The following is a 21,854-nucleotide window of genomic DNA, read 5'->3' as shown; positions in this document are numbered from 1 at the left end:
CTATCTGTTTGCCATGAAATGTTGGGACTGGATGGCATGATCTTAGTTTTTGAATGTTTTGAGCCAGCTTTTTCACTCTCCTCTTTCACCTTCATCAAGAAGCTCTTTTAGTTCCTCTTTGCTCTCTGCCATTAATATGGTACCATCTGCATATCTGAGGTTATTGATATTTCTCCAGGCAGTCATGATTCCAGCTTGGTTTTCATCAAGCAGAGATAAGATTTTAGCTCAGTTCTATACTAAGTAGCTTTTGTCACCTGGGGCAAATTATTTAAATTCTCAGAGACTGTTTCCTTATCTATCAAATGAATGACCTCACCTCAGATTCTGTTTCATTCTTCTTAGTATGGTCCACCCAGGGATGGACAGTTGTGCTTGGATTTGGTTCAGATTCACCCTGATCTCCCAGGGCTTCCCTTGGGGCTCAGCTGGTAAGGAATCTGCCTGCAATGCAGGAGCCCAGGGTTCAAAACCTGGGCTGGGAAGATCCCCTGGAGAAGGAAATGGCAACCCATTCCAGTATTCTTGCCTGGAGAATCCCATGGATGGAGGAGCCTGGCAGGCTACAGTCTATGGGGTCGAAAAGAGTTGGACACGACTGAGCGACTTTCACTTTGACTCTGATCTCCCAAATGGCACTGTTCTGAGGCACAGGGCAAGGTACCCTTCTTGGTTTCTGTGTTTATGATCTTCTTTGACTCTCTTCTTTCCTTAGAGGATTTTATCTGCTGTAATCTTAGTAAGCTTGGTTTTGTTCACAGATGAATTAGAAAACAAGCTGTCAGCTACCAGCTTTTCCCTGAGACATTTAGGCTCCAGTAGTATCCTAGAGGAAGAAAACACTGGCAGTGTTACACTCTGCAAAGTGTTTTCAGTTGCTGTTTTGTCTGACTCTTTGTGACCCCATGGATTGCAGCATGCCAGGGCCTGGAAAATCCCATGGGCGGAGGAGCCTTGTAGGCTGCAGTCCATGGGGTCCCGAATAGTCGGACACGACTGAGTGACTTGACTTTCACTTTTCACTTTCATGCATTGGAGAAGGAAATGGCAACCCACTCCAGTGTTCTTGCCTGGAGAATCCCAGGGACGGGGGAGCCTGGTGGGCTGCCGTCTATGGGGTCGCACAGAGTCGGACATGACTGAAGCGACTTAGCAGCAGCAGCAGGCTCCTCTGCAACTATCTCCCTGAGTTTGCTGAAATTCATGTCCATTGAGTTGGTGATGCCATCCAACTGGGTCATCTGCTGTTCCCTTCTCTTGCTCTCAGCCTTTGCCAGCATCAGGGTCTTTTCCAATGAATCGGCTCTTCACATCAGGTGGCCGAAGTATTGGAGCTTCAGCATCAGCAGCTGTCCTTGCAGTGAATATTCAGGTTGATTTTCTTTAGAGTTGACTGGTTTGATCTCCTTGCAGTCCAAGGGACTCTAAAGAGTCTTCTCTAGCACCAGAGTTTGAAAGCATTAGTTCTGCGGTGCTCCTTGAGAAGTGTAGCGAGGGTTATAAACTTGAACTGTAAAGATCTTATTGTGACTTTGATGTTAAAATATATATTGCTAAAAAAGAATTTATTGGAATCATGAAGATGATATATGTTCTTTAAACATTGTGCACACATAAATAACTTTTTTTAAGTTAGCCTTTCTTATGTTCATTTGACTGTTCCCAGACTGTGGAATTTCTAGTTCTTAAGTTTTTTGTATGGTTTAGATACATCTATTTCTTTCTGAAGGTGTTGTGATTCTGATGGTTTAATAAATGCTGTAAAACAGCTCAGTAGCCTAGAAATAATTTTGCTAACCATTTCTATAGAACTTAAGAAGATTTTTGTCCACGTGTATGGCATAGAAGATGAATTCGTCGTCCTCCACCATGAATGAGGAACCTGATGCTCTCTCTGTAGTTAACCAGCTCCGAGACCTAGCTGCAGATCCTTTAAACCGACGAGCCATTGTCCAGGATCAGGGATGTCTGCCCGGCCTTATTTTATTTATGGACCATCCCAACCCCCCTGTCGTCCACTCAGCTTTGCTCGTAAGTTGCCTATGGTAATTTTACTCTCAGTATATAATTTTGCAGTTAAAGAAAATTTGGAAAAATAGCAGATGACATGGTAAGAAGTTAAAAGTGTAGAGCAGATACTAGTGTGACTATATTTCTGTATGTGCAAACATATGAATGTGTATAGTCCTCTTATACAAATGGTAAGATACAATATTGGTTTTACTCTTGGCACAAGTGGTAGCATAGTACCTGCATGGAATGTTCTGCAACTTCCTTTTTTCAAGGAAGAGGAAGAAATCTTAAGGACTATATCAATACAGAAAGACACTCAAAGAGGCACTCATGTTTTGTTTTTGTTTTGTAACAACTTTAAGATTAAATCACAGACCTTGCAGTTTACCTACTTAGAGTGTACAGTGTGGTGGGTTTTAGTGTATTCGTAGTTGCAGCCATCACCACAATTAATTCTAGAATGTTTCCATCTTGTTGGAAAGAGGCTCTACTTTTTCTCTATTGCTCCTCAGCCCCCACGCCCTTTCCCTAAACAGCCACGACTTTCTGTTGTTTTCTATTTGCAGATGTCTCTGGCAAAAGTGTATATATTTTGTATATAAATAGAATCATATAATATGTGGTCTTTGTGACTTGTTTCTTTCACTGAGCATAATGTTTTCAGGGTTCATCCACATTGTACTGTGTGTCAATACTTCATTCATTTTTTTTTTTTTTAAGTTTTCCCATTTTTTAAAATCAGCTTTTGGCTGCACTGGTCTTTCTTTGCTGAGCATGGACTCTCTCTAGTTGCAGCAGGTGGGGGCCCCTCTCTAGTAGCAAGGTCTGGAGGGGAGTGCCAGAACTGCCGTCCCTGTGGAGTCGGGGCACACCACCTTGCCAGATGGATGTACTTACCAAATCAGAAACTCTGAATCTCCTTTTTCAGGACTTTTTATAGAGCTCAATTTCCATCCTCCCCCTACCTTCCAGATCATTGTGTGTGTGCTAAGTCGCCTCACTTGTGTGACACAACTATAGACTATAGCCCACCAGGCTCCTCTGTCCATGGGATTCTCCAGGCAAGAATCCTGGAGTGGGTTGCCATGCCCTTCTCCAGGAGATCTTCCTGATCTAGGGATCAAACCCGTGTCTCTTACGCCTCCTGCATTGGCAGGTGGGTTCTTTACCACTAGTGCCACCTGGGAAGCCCAGGTTGGTGGGTGGGGCTGAAAGCTGCCACCCTCTAGTCATTTGGTCTTTCTAGTGACTGGTCCCAGCCTGAGGCCATCAAGGGGCCCCAGCTTCCTTTACTTCTTCCACATAAACTCAACCAAGTGTAGTCTAAGGATCTCCTCAAACTCCTGTCGGAAAATTCCAAGGCTTTTAGGAGCTCTGTGCCAGGAACTAGATAAAGACCAAATGTATATTTTTAAATTACGTTGTTCTACCCTAACCTCCCCAACTCTGCTCTCTGCCTGCCTAACTGGGAAAGACCACCGGCTTTCACTGGAATCCCCTCTCCTAGTGCAAGTAAAAATCAGGTAAAAGGAGTTATAGGAAAGATAGGAGATTGCAGTCAGAGCCAGGTTGCTGGGCTTGTGATTTCACGGATGGTACCATTCCTGGTGATGACCAGGCACTTTGGAGATGTTGTGGAGAGGACCGGTAGGAAATGTGAAGGTCAGTGGAGTGACAGGGCCCTTTTGGATGGTGTAGTCCACAGAGGTATTCCCCTGCGACTCAGGTACTGAACTCTGCAGCACATGATGAGAGAGGAGGTCTGTAGAACAGCCCAGTCCCCCAAGAATCAGCACTTGAAGGAAATGTGCAAAAATGTACTTCAAATCTTAAGAGAGAAGCATCCTAGAAAAGTGAAATTCACAAAATAGAAATCCGTGAGAGTGAGTTCATGTTTGGCTTTTCAGTTAAAAGCAGAAAAAAAAAAGACATTTTAAAAGTGAATTATAAAGCTAGAAACCACCCATTCCATAAAGGGGGTTGTATGTTTTGTCCCTCTTGGTAGTTTCTTTTAATTAATATGTAAAAAGCACCTAGGGAAATGATGGCTACTGGGACTGCTTTCTGAAATTAATTAATGGAATTTAGTTCCTTGTATCTTTGTTAGGATGAAGTGAAAATAAAACCAGAACATTCTGATTTTGACCTTAAAGATAAGTTGGGAACCTTTGTTTCTAAGAGCAGATTCAGCTCCATCAGCTCAGAATTATTTTTTTTCCCCTAGAGTACTGCTCTGATGATCACATTTAAAGAAGAGTTTCCAAACACTTGAAAACCAATTGCTTCTAAAAACAAAAACCTATTTTTCACTTTCTTTCCTCTTGCAGTCAGTGAGCACAGGGTTTCACTTTGAATTGTCTGGACATGTGAATTAACTTATTCCTGTTTTTGCTGTAGGCTCTTCGATACTTGGCAGAGTGCCGTGCCAACCGAGAAAAGATGAAAGGAGAGCTGGGAATGATGTTAAGCTTGCAAAATGTTATACAGAAGTAAGTACAGTAGGCAGTGTCTCCTAGGGGGGTAGAGAAGTGGATCGTGTTATTTTACTGAAATTGATATTCTAAAATGAAGGCATAGCTTTGTAGGTTATATGGGTTATATGTCAAAAACTGTTCCATGGGCAGTGTTCTGTTTATTGTTAAACATGGATATTAACAGTAGTCTTTATGAAAATGCTTAGATTTTATTTAAAATGTTGATAACACATTGTGCTTATGAATTTTATTTCTTCTAAGAAGAGAAAATCCTATCTTGTATGAGGTTTTGTGAAGTATTTATTGATTTGCTAGTAGAGCAACACAGTGACATTTGAAAATATTTGAAATAGGCAAATATTTGAAAATATGCAGTGTTATAGTACATAATTCTTTTGTTACTCCATCTAAGTCTTACTCAAAAGAACCTTGATCTGTATCATGACTGAAGGGGCTTTAGGTGAGACTTTCCTTAGCATCATTGAGAGGTCTCTTAGAGATTGAGAACCATTAAATCTTTTTTTTAACTTATTTGGCTGCACCAGGTCTTAGTTGTGGCACGTAAACCCTTCAGTTGTGGTAATGTGAACGCTCTTGTTTGTGGCATATGAGATCTAGTTTCCTGACTAGGGATTGAACCCTGGCCCCCTGCACTGGGGTGTGGAGTCTTAGCCACTGGACCTCCAGAGAATTCTCAGAGCCATTTAATTTGAATTTTAGCAGATGGGTGTTTTTTTAAGTATACCTTTCATCTTACAAAGATTTTCATATTCATCATCTTATTTTGCTATCTGAAGTGTGTTAGATAAATTTTATGGGTAAGAAAATTACAGAGAGGTCAAGTTTTCTATCTGTAGGCCTTCAGCTGTGTTGCCTCTGGGGATGTCCGGTTCTCAGGCCTCACCGATTTCCTTGTAAAAGGATAGAAATTGAAGTGTTTTGATACTTCTACTGTGTCTGAAAGCAAAAAAACTATGTTTTCTGAGGCTTTATCTTAGTTTACTTTGTATTTTGATCTTACCTAAGACATGATTGTCTTTAAGTTGCAGTTTCTTTGGCTTGAGCGTTCACGAAATTTCTGTAATGCTCACAAAATATCTGTAATTCCCAAACACTATTAAATTATATCAGTGGCGAATCTTCCAAACTGACTTCCAAGAAACTATTTTTTTCCTTAGTGTTCTTGGCTTCTAGATAAATTTTATTTTATTAATAGTTTTGGTTTTAATCGAGCTACACTGATAGGCCCCTTGATCTTTGATAATGACAAGTTAGATCCTGAAGGGTTTTTTTTTTTTTTTTAAATCCAGGTGATCAGTTAGAAATAAATATTAGAAAATATTGACTGGGATTAATTTTATTAATCATTGCCCTTGATTTGAGGTCAGAGTGCTTGAGGATTCAGTGGGATATCTGTGTAGAAATGCTCTGTAAATTCTAAAGTGTTATATAAATATGAGGTTGCATTATTCTTGTTCCTAGTGGGCTTTAATGCCATATAATTAATTATTTTTAACTGGCATACTCTTTGTGAAACAGTGAAAGGATTAAGTGTAATACGAATGCTTCTGTACGATTATTTTATTCACATGATGAACTTAAGATTGTGTATTCTTTTAACAGATTTGTTTATTGAAGCTGAAAATACATGGTACAAATTTTAAAAATGTAAGAAATGAAAATTTCTGTTTATTAAAATATACTTCAAATTTGAATTTTAGAGCAAGTTTTAGAGGCACCATAGATTTAACCTATAACAGTTTCTTAGCTTGGTTGGCTAAGGTTGTGATACGTATATATGTATGTGTGTATATGTAAATGAGAGATCCATCTATAACATAGTAGGGAGACTATTAGTGTATATTTTCTTATAAACATTTATTTGGCTTCATCGAGTCTTAGTTTGTGGCCTGCAGGATCTTTAGTGAACTCTTACTTGCAGAAAGTGGGATCTAGTTCCCTGACCGGGGATCAGTATCTGGGAGTGCTGAGTCTTAGCACTTAGTCTTAGCTGGACCACCAGGGAAGTCCCTACTAGTGTCTTTATTGGAGAAGAGTTGTGCCAGCTCAGGTCGTTATCTTGCAGTATCTTCTGGGAGGAGAAGGGGGTGACAGAGAATTAGATGGTTGGATGGCATCATCAGCTGAATGGATGTGAGTTTGTGCAAACTTCGGGAGCTGGTGAAGGACAGGCAAGTGTGCTGCAGTCCACAGGGTGGCAGAGTCAGATATGATTGAGCGACTAAACAACAACAAATCATCTGGGAGGGAGATCTTGAGATGGAGTTAGAACTGGAAGAGCTTACTATGAGATAGGGTCTGTAAAGATAGAAGGGAATGAAGAAGGATCGGACTGTTTTCTTTAGATTACAACACAGACCTGACCTCTGTTAAAGGAAAGTGAAGAGGAAACTGAATGGGACAAGGAGAGTGTCAGACTGCAGTGCAGATCTGACAGAAAACTCTGGAGGGAGGTGCAAAGCCAGGGTCACCCTGTAGATGAGTCTTGCACTGGGCAGAACTGGCCAGGCCCTAGTGCACCCACTGCTTGGGTCTCCCCGGGAGGGGTCAGGCCTTGGACTGTGTGGTGTGCCAGATCTCAGGGCCACTGTTACTGGCGGCTCTACCACTCTGCTTTGTACAGCCGAAGGGTCGGTTCCTTAAAGGGAGATCCAAGTTGTGTCTTCATGGTTGCTACAAGCAGCTTCCATTTTTAATACAAATAAAGTATACTTTTTTGGACAGTGTGGTGATCGTTGCTGGCTCCTTCAATAGTAAATCGAATGCACATTCATTGCATACTCCATTATAATTTGGTCCTATACCTCTCAAAAGTGGAAATACAACCTAATAATTTTTATATATGTTTTTCAGCTCCTTTGGCCAGTGGAGATCACAGATTTGAAGGTTGCCTTTTGGAGAAGGCAATGGCAACCCACTCCAGTACTCTTGCCTAGAAAATTCCATGGATGGAGGAGCCTGGTGGGCTACAGTCCATGGAGTCGCAAAGAGTCAGACACGACTGAGCGACTTCACTTCACTTTAAAGCTTTTTAAAAGTCACCTCTGTTTACTGAAATAATCATTTTAGAAGTTTATCAGTGAATGTTATCAGAAGGCTGATAAACTGTGTGTTTTGGCCTGTCAACATGTAAGGCTGTGAAGTATTAGAATCAGGTTTTGGTTCAGCATGTTTCACTGTGTTGTAAACTATCTCATGGCTTGGACATGATTCTCTCTTTTTTTAAAGAAATTGAATTGCTCTGGCTTTTTATTTTCTCATGTACTTTTTTCTTTTGGGTACTTGTGTTAAATATTCTTAAGAAATCAAAATGAAAAGTTTTTATCATATAGAGCAGGGTAAGTTTTATATATACATAATTATTTCTGTCCCAGGGCTTTCTCTAGTTGTGGTGTGTGCAGGCTTCCCACTGTGGAGCACCAGCTCTAGGCATCGGAGCTTCGGTAGTTGCAATCATGGGCTTGTGGGGCTGGTTGCTCCGGGGCATGTGGAATCTATTCAGAGCAGGGATTGAAACTCTGTTCCTTACATTGGTAGGTGGATTCTTAACCACTGGACCACCAGGGAAGCTCACTCTCCCATTCTTACATAGATCACCTTGGTGAGCCATAGCACAGGAACACATATAATACAGATATCCTAATTGTTTTCATTGATGTGGCTGCTCTGTGACATCCAGGCAGTCAGGGTGGAATTCAGATCAGTTTCTCTCTGTTGAGCAATACTGAGTTAGGAGGAGATTGAGCTGTGATTCTGTGAATCTGTGCAACTTAGGAAGTGGCAGAAGGATCTCCTCATATCCCACTAAGACCCTGCAGAACAGAGATCTTTTGTGGCAAGCTGCTACTTCATAATTGACTGAAGAGGAATCCTCTCTTAAGTGATCAAAGTGAAAACCAGAAATCAGAAGAAGGTGGGGAGAGTAGAGGTTGTTCTTACCATGAGAATCAGGGAGGAATGTTTTATAAAATAGAGAAAATTATGCATCTTACAATTTCTGTCCTTTAATCACCAAATTATATTTTGCTACAGAATTTTGTGGAAGTTTTAACATGTTACTCAAAAGCAGGTTTGACTTGTGTTTAGGTCACTTTGGCGCTTAGAGATCAGCAGTTGGATTGACTTCAGTCATTGTTGTGTTCAGTTCTTCAGTTGTGAAGAGAATTGTAAGTTCTCTGTCACTCAAAATGAATCTGGTATTGTGTTCTAATTTTAATTCTCCATAAATGAAAACTCATCGTTAGTGGTTAGAACCTGTTTACATTTTATTTTTATTTTTTTAATTAAAAATCATTTTTACATTTTATTTTTAACCCTGAATCTCTGTGAAGAAAATTTTCAGAATATCAGTTTAGGGGAACATCTAAATTCAGTTTAAAACATTTGTTAATTAGTATTTCAGGAGTAATACTTCTTCTGATAAGAAGATGCATTTTATAAAAGCATGTGTGAATATCTCACATGAAATATGCTATAAATAAGTCACTTTAATAAAATGTGGCATTTCAACTTCATAGTATCTCATTTCATCTGGAGAACTTCCTAAAATTCTAGATTTTGAAACAGTGCCATAGTAATGGTGGTAATGGTCCTTCTTGCTAAAATCTTGGATGAAAAATACATGCTTCATTTCTTTATGCTTTTTCTTGTGTTTTCTTTCTTTTTTTTTTAAATATTATTTTAAAAAATTGAACAGGACAGTTGAACGAGATTCATGGCTCACTTTTTGTTTTCTTGTGATTTTTGAAAATGCTGCTCCATTTTGCCTTGATTTTTATGTTACTTGTATAGAACAGAGGTTGGCAAATTTTTCCTAAAAAAAGAAAAACAAACCAGATAGTGGTTATTTTAGGCTTCGTTGGGCTCACAGTCTGTGTTGAGGTACTCACCTCTGCCCTTGTGAGTCAAAACAGCCAGAGATGATACATAAATGATGGGCTGTTGCCTTAGGGTTGTAGTTTTCCTGCCTTTCGACTTCATTGTTACTAAACAGAGCTGTTGACTTTCTTCTTAGAAGCCTTAAGTTAGGATTGTTTCTGCATCGAAATAAGATAGAGGATGGTTTTCTGAGTTGCATAAATATTACAAGAACACTTTTTCTTAGTGAGCAACACAGGAAAAAAAAAGTAAAACCAACTCCTAAAGGAAAAGTTGTGAAGTTTTTCCAAAGATGATAGCAAGCCTTCTAATACTGAAATAGTATTTTCATTGCTTTCATGAAGTATATGAAAGTCTTATCTGGCTTTTATAGGTAATATAAAATGTTATTTGCAGCATCAAATCATCTGAATTGCTGTTTATGATCAATAAGGAAATATATCCAAAATGAACATTATTTTTGATATATAATAAAGATCAGAGTTCACCTTTCAGTGTTTTATGAGTAACATTTTGAGCGTTTTCAATATAGATAACTGTTTAGAAAAAGTGGTGAAGGATCAGTATATTTCATTATGGAATAGTAGATTACTGAGAGCAGAATTCCAATTATTTGAAGAGTTTTTCAAGATGGTCTTTTTCTTGGATGTCAGATTTTAAAGACTGAAGAACTAAACCCAGGGCATTAATCAGCTCTTTCAGTTTTCACTTGTCTAAAAGATTAGGGCAATTAATACTTGTTTAATTATACAGTCTTTCTTACATTTATGGCCAAATGTACCACATAAATCTAGACTTCTTGTACTTGAATGTTTTAAATCATAGTATTTGAATAGTAATTTTTTTTAAAGACTAAATTACTTACTTCCAAATCTGTAGATGATCTTGACTTCTTTCTGGTTTTAAAAGCATTTTTTAAAAATAAGGGGAAAAAAGGAAATTATTTATAATTTATTGAACAGCAACATACATATAGATATTTGTGATACTTTATATAGTGCCCAGATCAAGAAGTAACTTAATTTTTACTTCATTTTTGCTTATATACTTTTGCAGAGTTCATTTTGCCTAAGACAAAATTTTACTCCGTTTTAAGAGTGTCTCTTAAACTGTGTCTCTTCAGGCTGTGTCTGAAGAAACAGTAACTGTTTTATAGGAAGCGCAGCAATAAAATTAGTCCTATGAGGTATACTTTGAACATGCTTTGAAACAAAGTGAGACCATCATGTGGATTTTACTATATTATTATTTTTTTTTAATCTTTTGCTTTTAAGTAGATAGAAATTGAAAAATCTTCCAGAAAGGAATTTATTACTGTATGAAAATGATGAAACTTGGAACTATGAAATAAAGGAAGTTAAAAATAGTGGTGTTGGGAGTACTTATGTTATATCAGCTTCTCAAAGGGGTTAGTAGACTATTTGTTTAAGAACTAGTGCTGTCTAGTTCTAGTTCCTATTCTGCAGAACAGAAAGATAATAATTTGATATTAGTCTTTTAATGGTTTGGTCACTACTGGTTGGTTAGGAAGCACTAAGTTCTAGAATAGTGTGTGTTTAAAAAGTTTTATGAGAAACATCATTAGATAATCTCCTATTACATGTCATGATGATTCTTTTATTTGATGTAAATGTGTTAAAAACAGTATTCATAGTAGAGAGGAAAGACTTTTTAAAAAAAATTTTAAATTCATGGTGCTTCTTACCCATGTCCTCGTACTTTTTACAATTTCTGGTTGGCTGGTATTCAAAATACCTCACAACTGCAGTGACCTGTGAAACAGCAATATGAAAAGTGCTGAGACATCTCCTAAAAAAATAGTCCTGAGACATCTCCTAAAAAAATAGTCCTTTTGATAGCTTCCTGGAATACAAAGCCAAAATCATTCAAGGTAATTGATCTCTGTGGTCAACAGTAGCCCAGAAAAACACTTGGTATGGTAAGTTGGGGGCCCAGAAAACTGCCAGAGAAGCACCCCAGGAGTTGATGGTCTGTGTAGCTGGAGTGTGTACAGTCTGAATATCAGGAATGAAGTATTCTCGCTTATCCAGTAAACAAATGGATTACGCAGAATTTTGTTAGGTTCTGTGGAAGGGATGGAGAGAATATTCCCTGTTCTTGAAGAGAAATGGAACATTTTGATCAGTAGTGTTAAGTACAAGCATAGTACTTTGAATGCAGAGGAATGAATATGGGTGTTGGGGTGAGGAGGCTTCATAAAGAAGACTGTGGTTGAGCTGAGCCGTCAAGGATACAGTCAAGGTGAAGCTTTTCTGGCTGATGTTGGTAAAGCTGAAAGGGGACAGATTGTAAAATCCTTGGGATGCATGTTACAGGGTTTGAAGTGAAGTGAAATGAAAGTTGCTCAGTTGTGTCTGAGTCTTTGTGACCCCATGGTCTATATATAGTCCATGGAATTCTCCAAGCCAGAATACTGAAGTGGGTAGCCTTTCCCTTCTCCAGGGGATCTTCCCAACCCAGGGATCGAACCCAGGTCTCCTGCATTACAGGTGGATTCTTCACCAGCTGAGCCACAAGGGAAGACCCCCTAATTGAGCCCAGGTATAGGTGAAATGAGGATTATTTTCTTAGTTATGTGTACTTATTGTTTATTCAATTAAACTAATAAGAACCATTAAACCTGTGCTTCCAGTTATGGTAACCACTTGCAATGTTTGGCTATTTAATTAAAAGTAAATAAAATTGTTTAGTTTTGCTTGCCACATTTCAAGTCCTCAGTAACCACAAGTGGTGAGTGGACATTTCTATCAATGTCAAAAGTTTTGTTGGACAGAACGGCACTAGACATTTATGTGAGGAACCATAGTAGGATTGAAAATTTTATGAAAACTATTGCCTGAGTTGTGGTTTAATGATATGTACTTGCTTTGCAAAAGGTACATAAAAACGTAAATTGAGAAATGGTGTTTGTTTTTACTCACAAATCCCTGTATTGAAATAACTAATATAAATGACCCTCTCCTATTTTGCTTTTTCCTTTTGGATTTTTATGTGTTACATTTTTTTGGAAGTTAAACTGAGTGTTGAATGTTAGTGTTAATCCAGGGACATGTTATATCCTGATTTTTTTTTTTTAGTTGATTTCCTGTTTAATTAATGATTTCTTTAAATGTGCTTTTATACCACTCTAGTGATGAGTTTTAAATATTGATGAACCATGGGTTTGAATTGAAATTAGAAGACTATTATAGACTAGATGCTTTTTTTTGCATTATTGATTATTCTGGGATTCAGCAGTATTTCTTTCAGATTGAACAAAGCATCAGAATGAAGAAAACAAGGTTTTGCAAAGTTGAGGAATAAAATTACAGAATCAGTAGAAGTGACAAGACTACTTTGCCAATTTACATGTTTCTTTTCAAGGTCTACAACTCCAGGGGAAACAAAACTGCTAGCCTCTGAAATCTATGACATTCTTCAATCTTCCAATATGGCAGATGGGGATAGTTTCAATGAAGTGAATTCACGTCGAAGGAAAGCTCAGTTTTTTCTGGGAACTACAAACAAACGTGCCAAAACAGTGGTTTTGCATATAGATGGTCTTGATGATACGGTAAGAATTGTATAAACACATGATTCATAACTGGTTACCTCAGTATCATCTGCTAACAATCTTCAAGAATAAGTCCCAATACCAGTATTTTATTCTGAAAATGAGGGGCGTTTTCTGCTTAAGGGGTCAATTAATCAAATATGTATGCCCAATGACTTCAAAATATGTGAAGCAAAAACTGACAAAAATGCAAGGAGAAATAACCAAGCTCCAACTAGAGCTGGAGATTTGAATACTACTCTCCCAATGAATAAAACAAGTATACAGAGAATCATTAGGAACATTCAGTTCAGTTCAGTCGCTCAGTCGTGTCCTACTCTTTGCGACCCCATGAATCGCAGCACGCCAGGCCTCCCTGTCCATCACCAACTCCCGGAGTTGACTCAAACTCATGTCTATCGAGTCGGTGATGCCATCCAACCATCTCATTCTCTCATCCCCTTCTCCTCCTGCCCCCAATCCCTCCCAGCATCAGAGTCTTTTCCAATGAGTCAGCTCTTTGCATGAGGTGGCCAAAGTACTGGAGTTTCAGCTTTAGCATCATTCCTTCCAAAGAAATCCCAGGGCTGATCTCCTTCAGAATGGACTGGTTGGATCTCCTTGCAGTCCAAGGGACTCTCGAGAGTCTTCTCCAACACCACAGTTCAAAAGCATCAATTCTTCAGCGCTCAGCCTTCTTCACAGTCCAACTCTCACATCCATACATGATCACTGGAAAAACCATAGCCTTGACTAGATGGACCTTTGTTGGCAAAGTAATGTCTCTGCTTTTCAATATGCTATCTAGGTTAGTCATAACTTTCCTTCCAAGGAGTAAACGTCTTTTAATTTCATGGCTGCAATCACCATCTGCAGTGATTTTGGAGCCCCCCAAAATAAAGTCTGACACTGTTTCCACTGTTTCCCCATCTAGTTCCCATGAAGTGATGGGACCGGATGCCATGATCTTCGTTTTCTGAATGTTGAGCTTTAAGCCAACTTTTTCACTCTCCTCTTTCACTTTCATCAAGAGGCTTTTGAGTTCCTCTTCACTTTCTGCCATAAGAGTGGTGTCATCTGCATATCTGAGGTTATTGATATTTCTCCCGGCAATCTTGATTCCAGCTTGTGCTTCTTCCAGCCCAGAGTTTCTCATGATGTACTCTGCATATAAGTTAAATAAGCAGGGTGACAATATACAGCCTTGATGTACTCCTTTTCCTATTTGGAACCAGTCTGTTGTTCCATGTCCAGTTCTAACTGTTGCTTCCTGACCTGCATATAGGTTTCTCAAGAGGCAGGTCAGGTGATCTGGTATTCCCATTTCTTTCAGAATTTTCCACAGTTTATTGTGATCCATACAGTCAAAGGCTTTGGCATAGTCAATAAAGCAGAAATAGATGTTTTTCTGGAACTCTCTTGCTTTTTCCATGATCCAGTGGATGTTGGCAATGATCTCTGGTTCCTCTGCCTTTTCTAAAACCAGCTTGAACATCTGGAAGTTCACAGTTCACGTATTGCTGAAGCCCGGCTTGGAGAATTTTGAGCATTACTTTACTTATGTGTGAGATGAATGCATTTAGGAACATAGAAGACTCAAATAACTCAAATAACAACCAACTTAACGTAATTGGTATTTATAGAAAACCCTACTCAGCAGCAAGATAGTATTTCTTCTTCTCATGTGCACATGAAACAGTGATGAAAACAGTCCATATTGTGTCCCACAAAACAAGTCTTAAAAGAATTAGAACCAAGCAAAGTATATTCCTTGCTCACAACGAAAAGCAAGTTAGAAGTCAATCACAGGAAGATATTTGGAAAATCCCCCAATATTTTAGAAATTTAACATGTTTCTAAAATAATCCATGGGTCAATGAATAAATGAAAGGAGAAACTCGGAAGTATTTTGAACTAAATAAAAATGAAAATGCAGTGTCAGAATTTGAGGGAAGCAGCTAAAGCAGAGTTTAGAAAGGAAATCATTAGCACCAGATGAATATTATATACAAAAAGGAAAAGGCCTCAGTGACTGAAGCTTCTACCTTAAGAAACTAGAAAAAGAGCAAAGTAAATCCAAAGTAAGCAGAAGAAACAAAAAAAGCAGAAATCATTGAAATGGAAAACCATAGAGAAAAATCAGTGAAACCAAAAGCCGATCTTTGACATGATCAATTAAATTGATAAACCTCACTTCTTATCATGAATAAAAGAGGTCACAAATTTATCAATATCAGAAGTGAAGGAACATTGCTATAGATCCTTTAATATAGACATTGAAAGGAAAATAAGTGAATATTTTGAATAACTTTATGTCAATAAATTTGATAATACAGATGAAACAGGAAGATTTCTTGAAAGATGGATTGCCAAAGCTCACTTAAAAAGAGATGGATAACCTAAATGAATAGCTCTGTGTCTATCAAAGAAATTGACTTTGCAGTTAAAAACCTTCCTATAAAGACATTCTGGTCTCAATGTCTTCATTGGTGAATTCTATTAATACCAGACGTTTAAGGAAAAAGTAATACTAGTTATACAGTTTTTTAAAGTACTGTATAGTAGTTGTACACTGTTGATTTTTCTCAACTCCTTCTACCTTGTCGGCTTTTAATATTAGGTACTCAAGGTTTCTTTTAATTGTAGTGTGTATCTTCTATTTGTGTCTATTTTTCACATGGACAGGCACTCTAGTTGGACCTTGCTTTTCAAATTTTACTTCTAAAAATTTCTACCTTTGATCAGGAGTGCTGGGGTCATTCACCATTCATATGATTATTGATGTGTGTTTGTGTGTGTGTTAATCACTTCAGTCACCTCAGTCGTATCCAACTCTTTGCACCCCTTTGGACTGTAGCCCAGCAGCTCCTCTGTCCGTGGGATTCTCCAGACAAGAATACTGGAGTGGGTTGCCATGCCCTCCTCCATGGGATCTTCCCGACCCAGGGATTGAACCGATGTCTCTTAGGTCTCCTGCATTGGTAGGCAGGTTCTTTACCGCTAGTACCACCTGGGAAGCCTGATTATTGCCGTTAGCACTCACTCCTCCTGGCCCCTGGTAATCACTGATCTACTTCTGTGTCTATGGATTTTCCTCTCCTGGACATTTCATGTAACTGGAATCATACAGGATGTGGCCTTTCATGTCAAGCTTTCTGTTAGTGTGATGTTGTTGGGGTTCATCCCTGTTGTATCTCAGTGCATCATTCCTCTTTAGAATATTCCATTGTAAGGGTGTATGGCATTTTGTTTATTAATTCATCAATTGATGGAAATTTGGCTTATTTCCACCTTTTGTCTTTGTGAATGATTCTGCTGTGAACGTTGATGTACGAGTTTTTGTGTCAATGAATGTTTTCAATTCTCTTGGGTATGTTCCTAAGGGTAGAATTGCTGGATAATATGGGAGCTTTATGTTTAGCTTTTTGAGCAACTGCCAGACTGTTTTCCACGATGGCTGCTCCATTTTACACTCTCTCATCAGCAATGTATGAGGAATCCAGTTTCTCCACATCCTTGCCAACATTTATTTTCCATTGTTTAAAAAAAGCTATTCCAAGGGGTGTGAAGTGGTATTTTATTGTGCTTTTGATTTGCATTTCCCTAATAACAATGGTGCTATCTTTTCGTGTGCCTATTGGCTGGTTTTAGTGGTTGACTATACCACTAAGTAGTGTTTAGTGTTTATTGTATGCATCTTTATTATAGATTTTCTCTTTTGGAAAAATGTTCATTCTTTGCCCAATTTAAAAAAAAATTTGTCTTTCTATTTTTGATTTCTGTTAATATCATGTATTATTACATCAGGTTTATTTTTGTATATTGAACCAACACTCTTCATTCCTAATTGAATGAAGTTCCTCATTGGTCATGGTGCAAAATCTTTTTAATATGGTTCTAGAGTCAGTTTGCTGGTGTTTTGTTGAGGTATTTTGCATCTGTATTCATAGAGGATATTGGTTTGTAGTCTTTTTTTTTTTTTTTTTTTTTTCTATGTGCTGTCTTTGTCTGGTTTTGGTATCAGTGCTATCCTGGCTTCATAAAATGAGTTGGGAAATGTCTGGATGAGTTTGTGAAGGGTTGGTGTTGATCTTTAAACATTTGGTAGAATTCACCAGTAAAGCCATGTGGTTCTGGGCTTTTCTTTGTGGAAAATGTTCTGATTATACATTCAGTCTCTTTAATTGTTCTGTAGTCCATTCATATTTTCTTGTCACTTTACAGGTTTTTTTTTTTTTTTAGATTTTTAAGGAATCTATCGTTTTGTTGAGGTTATCTAATGTGTTAGGCATACAGTTGTTCATATTGTTTACATATCCTTTTTTTGGTAAAGTTGGTCATAATTTATCCTCTTTTATTCCTGTTTTTAGTAATTTGAGTCTTCTTTCTTTTCTTGGTCAGTCTAGCTAAAGTTTTATCAAGCTTTGTTACTCTTTGTGAAGAACCAACTTGTGATTTCATTGATTTTTCTCTCTCTCCCCTCCCATTCTCTATTTCTTTTTTCCCCTACTCTAATCTTTATATTTCTTTCCTCTGTTTGCTTTGGGTTTAATTTGCTCTTCTCTTGTTTCCTAGAATGGAATATTAAGTAATCGGTTTGCGATTTTCTTTTATTTTAATGTCATAGCTATAAATTTCTCTCTAGGCACTGCTACTGTCTCTGCATCCCCTCATATTTGGTATGTGGTGTTTCATATTATTCATCTGAAAGTATTTTCTAATTTATTTGGTGATTTCTTGTTTGACCCATTGGTTATTTAGGAGTTTAATTTCCATATGTTTCTGAATTTTTCAAATTTCCTTCTAACAGAAGGCCCATGTCTACCCCTTCTGCAAAGACCCTCAAGTTTTCCTAAACTTAACTAAAATACCACCCTTTATGTGCCTTCAAATATGCGACTGTAGAATTGAAATAGGGATGTTTACTTTCCCTGTTCCTTCCTTTCCCCCGAGTTAATAGTTCATTGTTTGGTTTATTGCCATTCATTATTTTGCACATTTTAATAACAGTTTGCCTTTACTTTTTCAGTCCCGGAGAAACCTGTGTGAAGAGGCCTTGTTAAAAATTAAAGGCGTTATTAGCTTTACTTTTCAAATGGCTGTTCAGAGATGTGTGGTGCGAATCCGTTCAGATCTTAAAGCAGAGGTTGGTATCTCAAATGGCTAAATACTCTTGAGGTTATGGGCAAACACATCCATGTTCAAAAGTGTTGTCTTTTTATCCTGGCCTAGGCTTTGGCATCAGCAATAGCATCAACCAAGGTTATGAAGGCTCAGCAAGTTGTGAAGAGCGAAAGTGGAGAAGAGGTAAAAGCTCTCTTTAGTTTGCTTTCTGCTTGACTCTTTCTCGAGTATTCCTTGGGGCTGGCAGATGGCTAGTATTTCTAGACAAATAGCTGCTGAGCATGTAGGAATGTGGCAGAGTCAGATTATCTTGGTGTTTCTTGGTTAACAGTTAATACTTCTAGAAATATGGAGAGAGATTTTGTAGATTTCCGACTATTCTTGATCTCAGTGGAGGTGTCTTGATGATTGTATGTGGAAGGAAAGGATGTGTGGTTTCTTGCATTGGTTTTTAAATACTTTCTAAACTTAATTGATTTTGCCAATCTAAAAAAATTACGATTCAGTCCCATCATTGGGCAAGTATATACAGTGAAAATCTTTGCCTCTTGCTACTTTTCACTAGCTTTGTGATAAGGGAAAAGATTCTTTAGTTCACTTGAGTTCCCCACAAAAGGAGGTTCATTGACCCTTTAGGGGCCCACTGCAGCCAGATACTTGTTTTTGTCATCTTGAAATTGACAGAAGTGTTAATCACTCAGTCGTGTCTGACTCTTTGCAACCCCATGAACTGTATAGCCCCCCAGGCTCCTCTGTCCATGGGATTCTCCAGGAAGGAATACTGGAGTGGGTAGGCATTCCCTTTTGCAGGGGATTTTCCCAACCCAGGGATCGAACCCGAGTCTCCTGCATCTCCTGCACTGCAGACAGATTCTTTACCATCTGAGACACCACAGAAGTCTTAACATTTATTCCTGGAGCCTCAGGAGAAAAGCGTGAGAATTTCACGTGCAGTTCTTCCTTCTGTGCCTACATAGTGCTCTTTAATTGGACTTACCTTCAGACAACAAGAAGATACTTTTTAAAGGAATGTAGCCTCTGAGAATATGGTGATGAGAGCGAGAAGTAAAGTTGACTTTCAGTGTGTGACATGCACTTCCATCAGTTAGGTTGATTTTGTAATAACTCTTCACGTGTTCTCTGTATCAGATGCTGGTCCCATTCCAGGACACACCTGTGGAGGTAGAACAGAACACGGAGCTGCCTGACTACCTGCCTGAGGATGAGAGTCCCACAAAGGAGCAGGACAAGGCGGTGTCCCGGGTGGGCTCCCACCCAGAGGGTGGAGCTAGCTGGCTGAGCACAGCTGCAAACTTTTTATCCAGGTCATTCTACTGGTGACTTCCCTTTGGGGCTCAAGGACTGTATAAGCGAACAAGGGGCCAGTTTTCCATTGTCGTGGTGAACTGTCAAGTGCAATTTGCAATAAGTTATCATGAAAAGTTTCTAGATCCCATGATTGAGAATGCTGCATTTTACATTCTACTGGACATTTTACCCCACTAAGTGGTAAAAGGGACAGAGGCGACAGGTGGAGTTGCTTTGTTGATGAAGGTATTTTGGTTTTATTGTCCTTTGTTTAATTGCCTCACTTCTTTAAAAAAAAAAAAAAAAGGGTCCACTGTTAAACCAAACATGTATTTGTGCAGCTTTACATTTTATTTGACATGAAGCACGTGATTAGGAAAACTCGTTTTCTCAAGCTTCAGGACCTAGAAGAGAATTTTTTTTTTCTTTTTAGCTCAAGTTGTGCATGAAGTACTGAACACTTTTCTCTGCCTTTTCTCGTGAAAGATACTTGCTTTGGTACTCTTCACTGAAAGTGGAAAGCATTTCTCGTTATTCCCCTTTTGTGCCTTTTTTTAATTTTGCCAACCATGTTTATGGACAAGACGTTACCAATGACATTTTGTGAATCAAAACATATTCTTTGGAATGTAGCAGTCCCCCTTAGACTACAACTCTATGAAAACTTTGCAATCTTACTTGTTACAAGTTTTTAAAGGTTAACACAAAATCAGTCAAGAAGGGAACATGTGTATCAGCAAAGTGTTAGTGGAGACTATTTGAATGGGACCAAACGTGGTTCTAGTTGAGTACTTCCTGTTCAGTCTGGTTTATATCAGCTCTTGAGAATGATGTCCACCCTAATATTGGGAGTGACTATGAATGGTTTCTAGGCCTTACTTTGTGATTACACACTATCCCCTCCTAGGGGGGAAAAAAAATTAGCGAAGAACTGACAGACTTGAAAAAAGAAAAATGGAATGCCTATAATGCCATAGTGCTACTTGGTAGAGTCCAACCTTAAAACATGACTTGTTTGGCAGATGCCTGTTCAGTAGGTATTTCCTTATATTGCCTTTTGTGAGCTTATTATGAACATGCAGTTTCTATTGAATGAAAAGAAAAAAGACTCCAGTTACTGCTTATAAAGAAATAAAGCCAGCATTTGTCTGTCCACTAGGTTCTTATGTTCAGCCAGGAGAAAAAAAAAAAAAAAACAGCACTTCAGTGAAGGTAAGATAAATAAATACAAATATATATACATATATATATTTTTGGTAGATAAGAGCTAATTACATATATGTAACGCTTTAATAAATTTCTGAAAATACTTGGCAACTAAAAATTTTCTTTGGGAAAGCCCACTGACTCCAGATAAATTTTAATGCTAATATGATTAAAAACTGAAGGGGGAATAGGAGGAAACTGAAACTTTTTTCATCCACGTTATAGAGCTGCTATTTTACTACTTGGAGAATGTGATGTGAAAATTGGACCCTGGAGGGTGTCCTTGCATTTTCATTGCTTCTCTTTCAGAGAAAAAACTAAAAGCATCCAGTGTCACTGGAGAAAAAACTGTAAAATAGTTCACCAACAAAAATCTTGAGTTTAGGGATATTGTGACCTTATGGAGGGAGCGGTGTTGAGGCTGTGGAGAGTGATTACTTTTTTCATCTGGGCTCTGAGTTCAGGTGATGCACACAACTGAAAATATAAGCTTTCAGGGCATGTATTGCTCTAAATGCATATTACATCTTGCTGCCAGACCAGATGTGTTTAAAAAAAACAAAACAAAACAAAACAACAAAACCACCTCCTTTCTATAGCCATTGAAACAAAGTTTACTGTTCTAACCAGTTTGTATTTTATTTTGCATTGCCACACATCTGCTTATTTAAGAAACAACATCCCTTCGGTAGTAATGGTTCAGCACAAGTAGGTATTACAGCTTGATGTGTGTGTTCTAATTCTCAGTGTTCTTTGATTCCAGGTCTTATAGAGCAGTTAAGGCAACTGTAATGGCATTTTTTGGAAATATATTGTAAAATAATAAAAGGTGACATAATTAAAATTGAATGGATGTTGCATTTGTGTGGTATAAGCATTACTGATGACTCCAAAGCCTGTTTGTATTCACAATGCCTGGCACCTTCTCCTAGCGCTCTGCAGGTGTGTTACCTGACTAATTCCTGGGCATCTTCCATTCATCTCCTTCTTAGCAGCACACCTGCCTTTTCCTCCGTTTGGATCAGTGCTCCTGTCATATATGCATTGTAGCGTGTGTCACATTAGATTAAAATGGTATGTACCAGTGTCTCTCCCCTTTGAGAACCAAGAACGTCCATAGAGGTACCTGGCTAGTATTTAGTGCTCAAATATTTATTTAAGAGTGAACAAAGAACTTCTCAAATCAGTAAAACTAAATGGAAGGTACTGTTTAACTCATTGGGCAAACAGGAAAAACGCCAGGCTGTATTTTTTTTCTTTTCTGGCTCTTTGCTTCT

The 21,854-nt window shown here is 38.2% G+C and overlaps 1 protein-coding gene across 4 annotated transcripts in view; it reads left to right on the top strand.

Annotated features, from left to right (window-relative positions):
* Positions 1-21,421, top strand: part of ARMC1 (armadillo repeat containing 1) — a 38,375-nt gene extending 16,954 nt beyond the window's left edge. For 3 of the 4 annotated variants that reach the window (XM_055546120.1, XM_055546119.1, XM_055546122.1), the window contains exons 2-7: positions 1,810-2,031; positions 4,411-4,502; positions 12,771-12,960; positions 17,969-18,085; positions 18,172-18,246; positions 19,213-21,421. In XM_055546120.1, coding sequence (XP_055402095.1) covers positions 1,849-2,031; positions 4,411-4,502; positions 12,771-12,960; positions 17,969-18,085; positions 18,172-18,246; positions 19,213-19,404 — 849 coding nt within the window. In that variant the 5' untranslated portion in view covers positions 1,810-1,848 and the 3' untranslated portion in view covers positions 19,405-21,421. Of the gene's footprint in view, positions 1-1,809; positions 2,032-4,410; positions 4,503-12,770; positions 12,961-17,968; positions 18,086-18,171; positions 18,247-19,212 lie in introns of those variants that run through there. The other variant, XM_055546123.1, reaches the window with a different exon arrangement.
* Positions 21,422-21,854: the final 433 nt, after the last annotated feature.

The sequence above is a fragment of the Bubalus kerabau genome, chromosome 14 (genome assembly GCF_029407905.1).
Source record: "Bubalus kerabau isolate K-KA32 ecotype Philippines breed swamp buffalo chromosome 14, PCC_UOA_SB_1v2, whole genome shotgun sequence".
Classification (NCBI taxonomy): Eukaryota; Metazoa; Chordata; class Mammalia; order Artiodactyla; family Bovidae; genus Bubalus; species Bubalus kerabau.
Note: the sequence above shows the minus strand (reverse complement) of the source record. Positions and strands in the feature narration are given on the sequence as shown.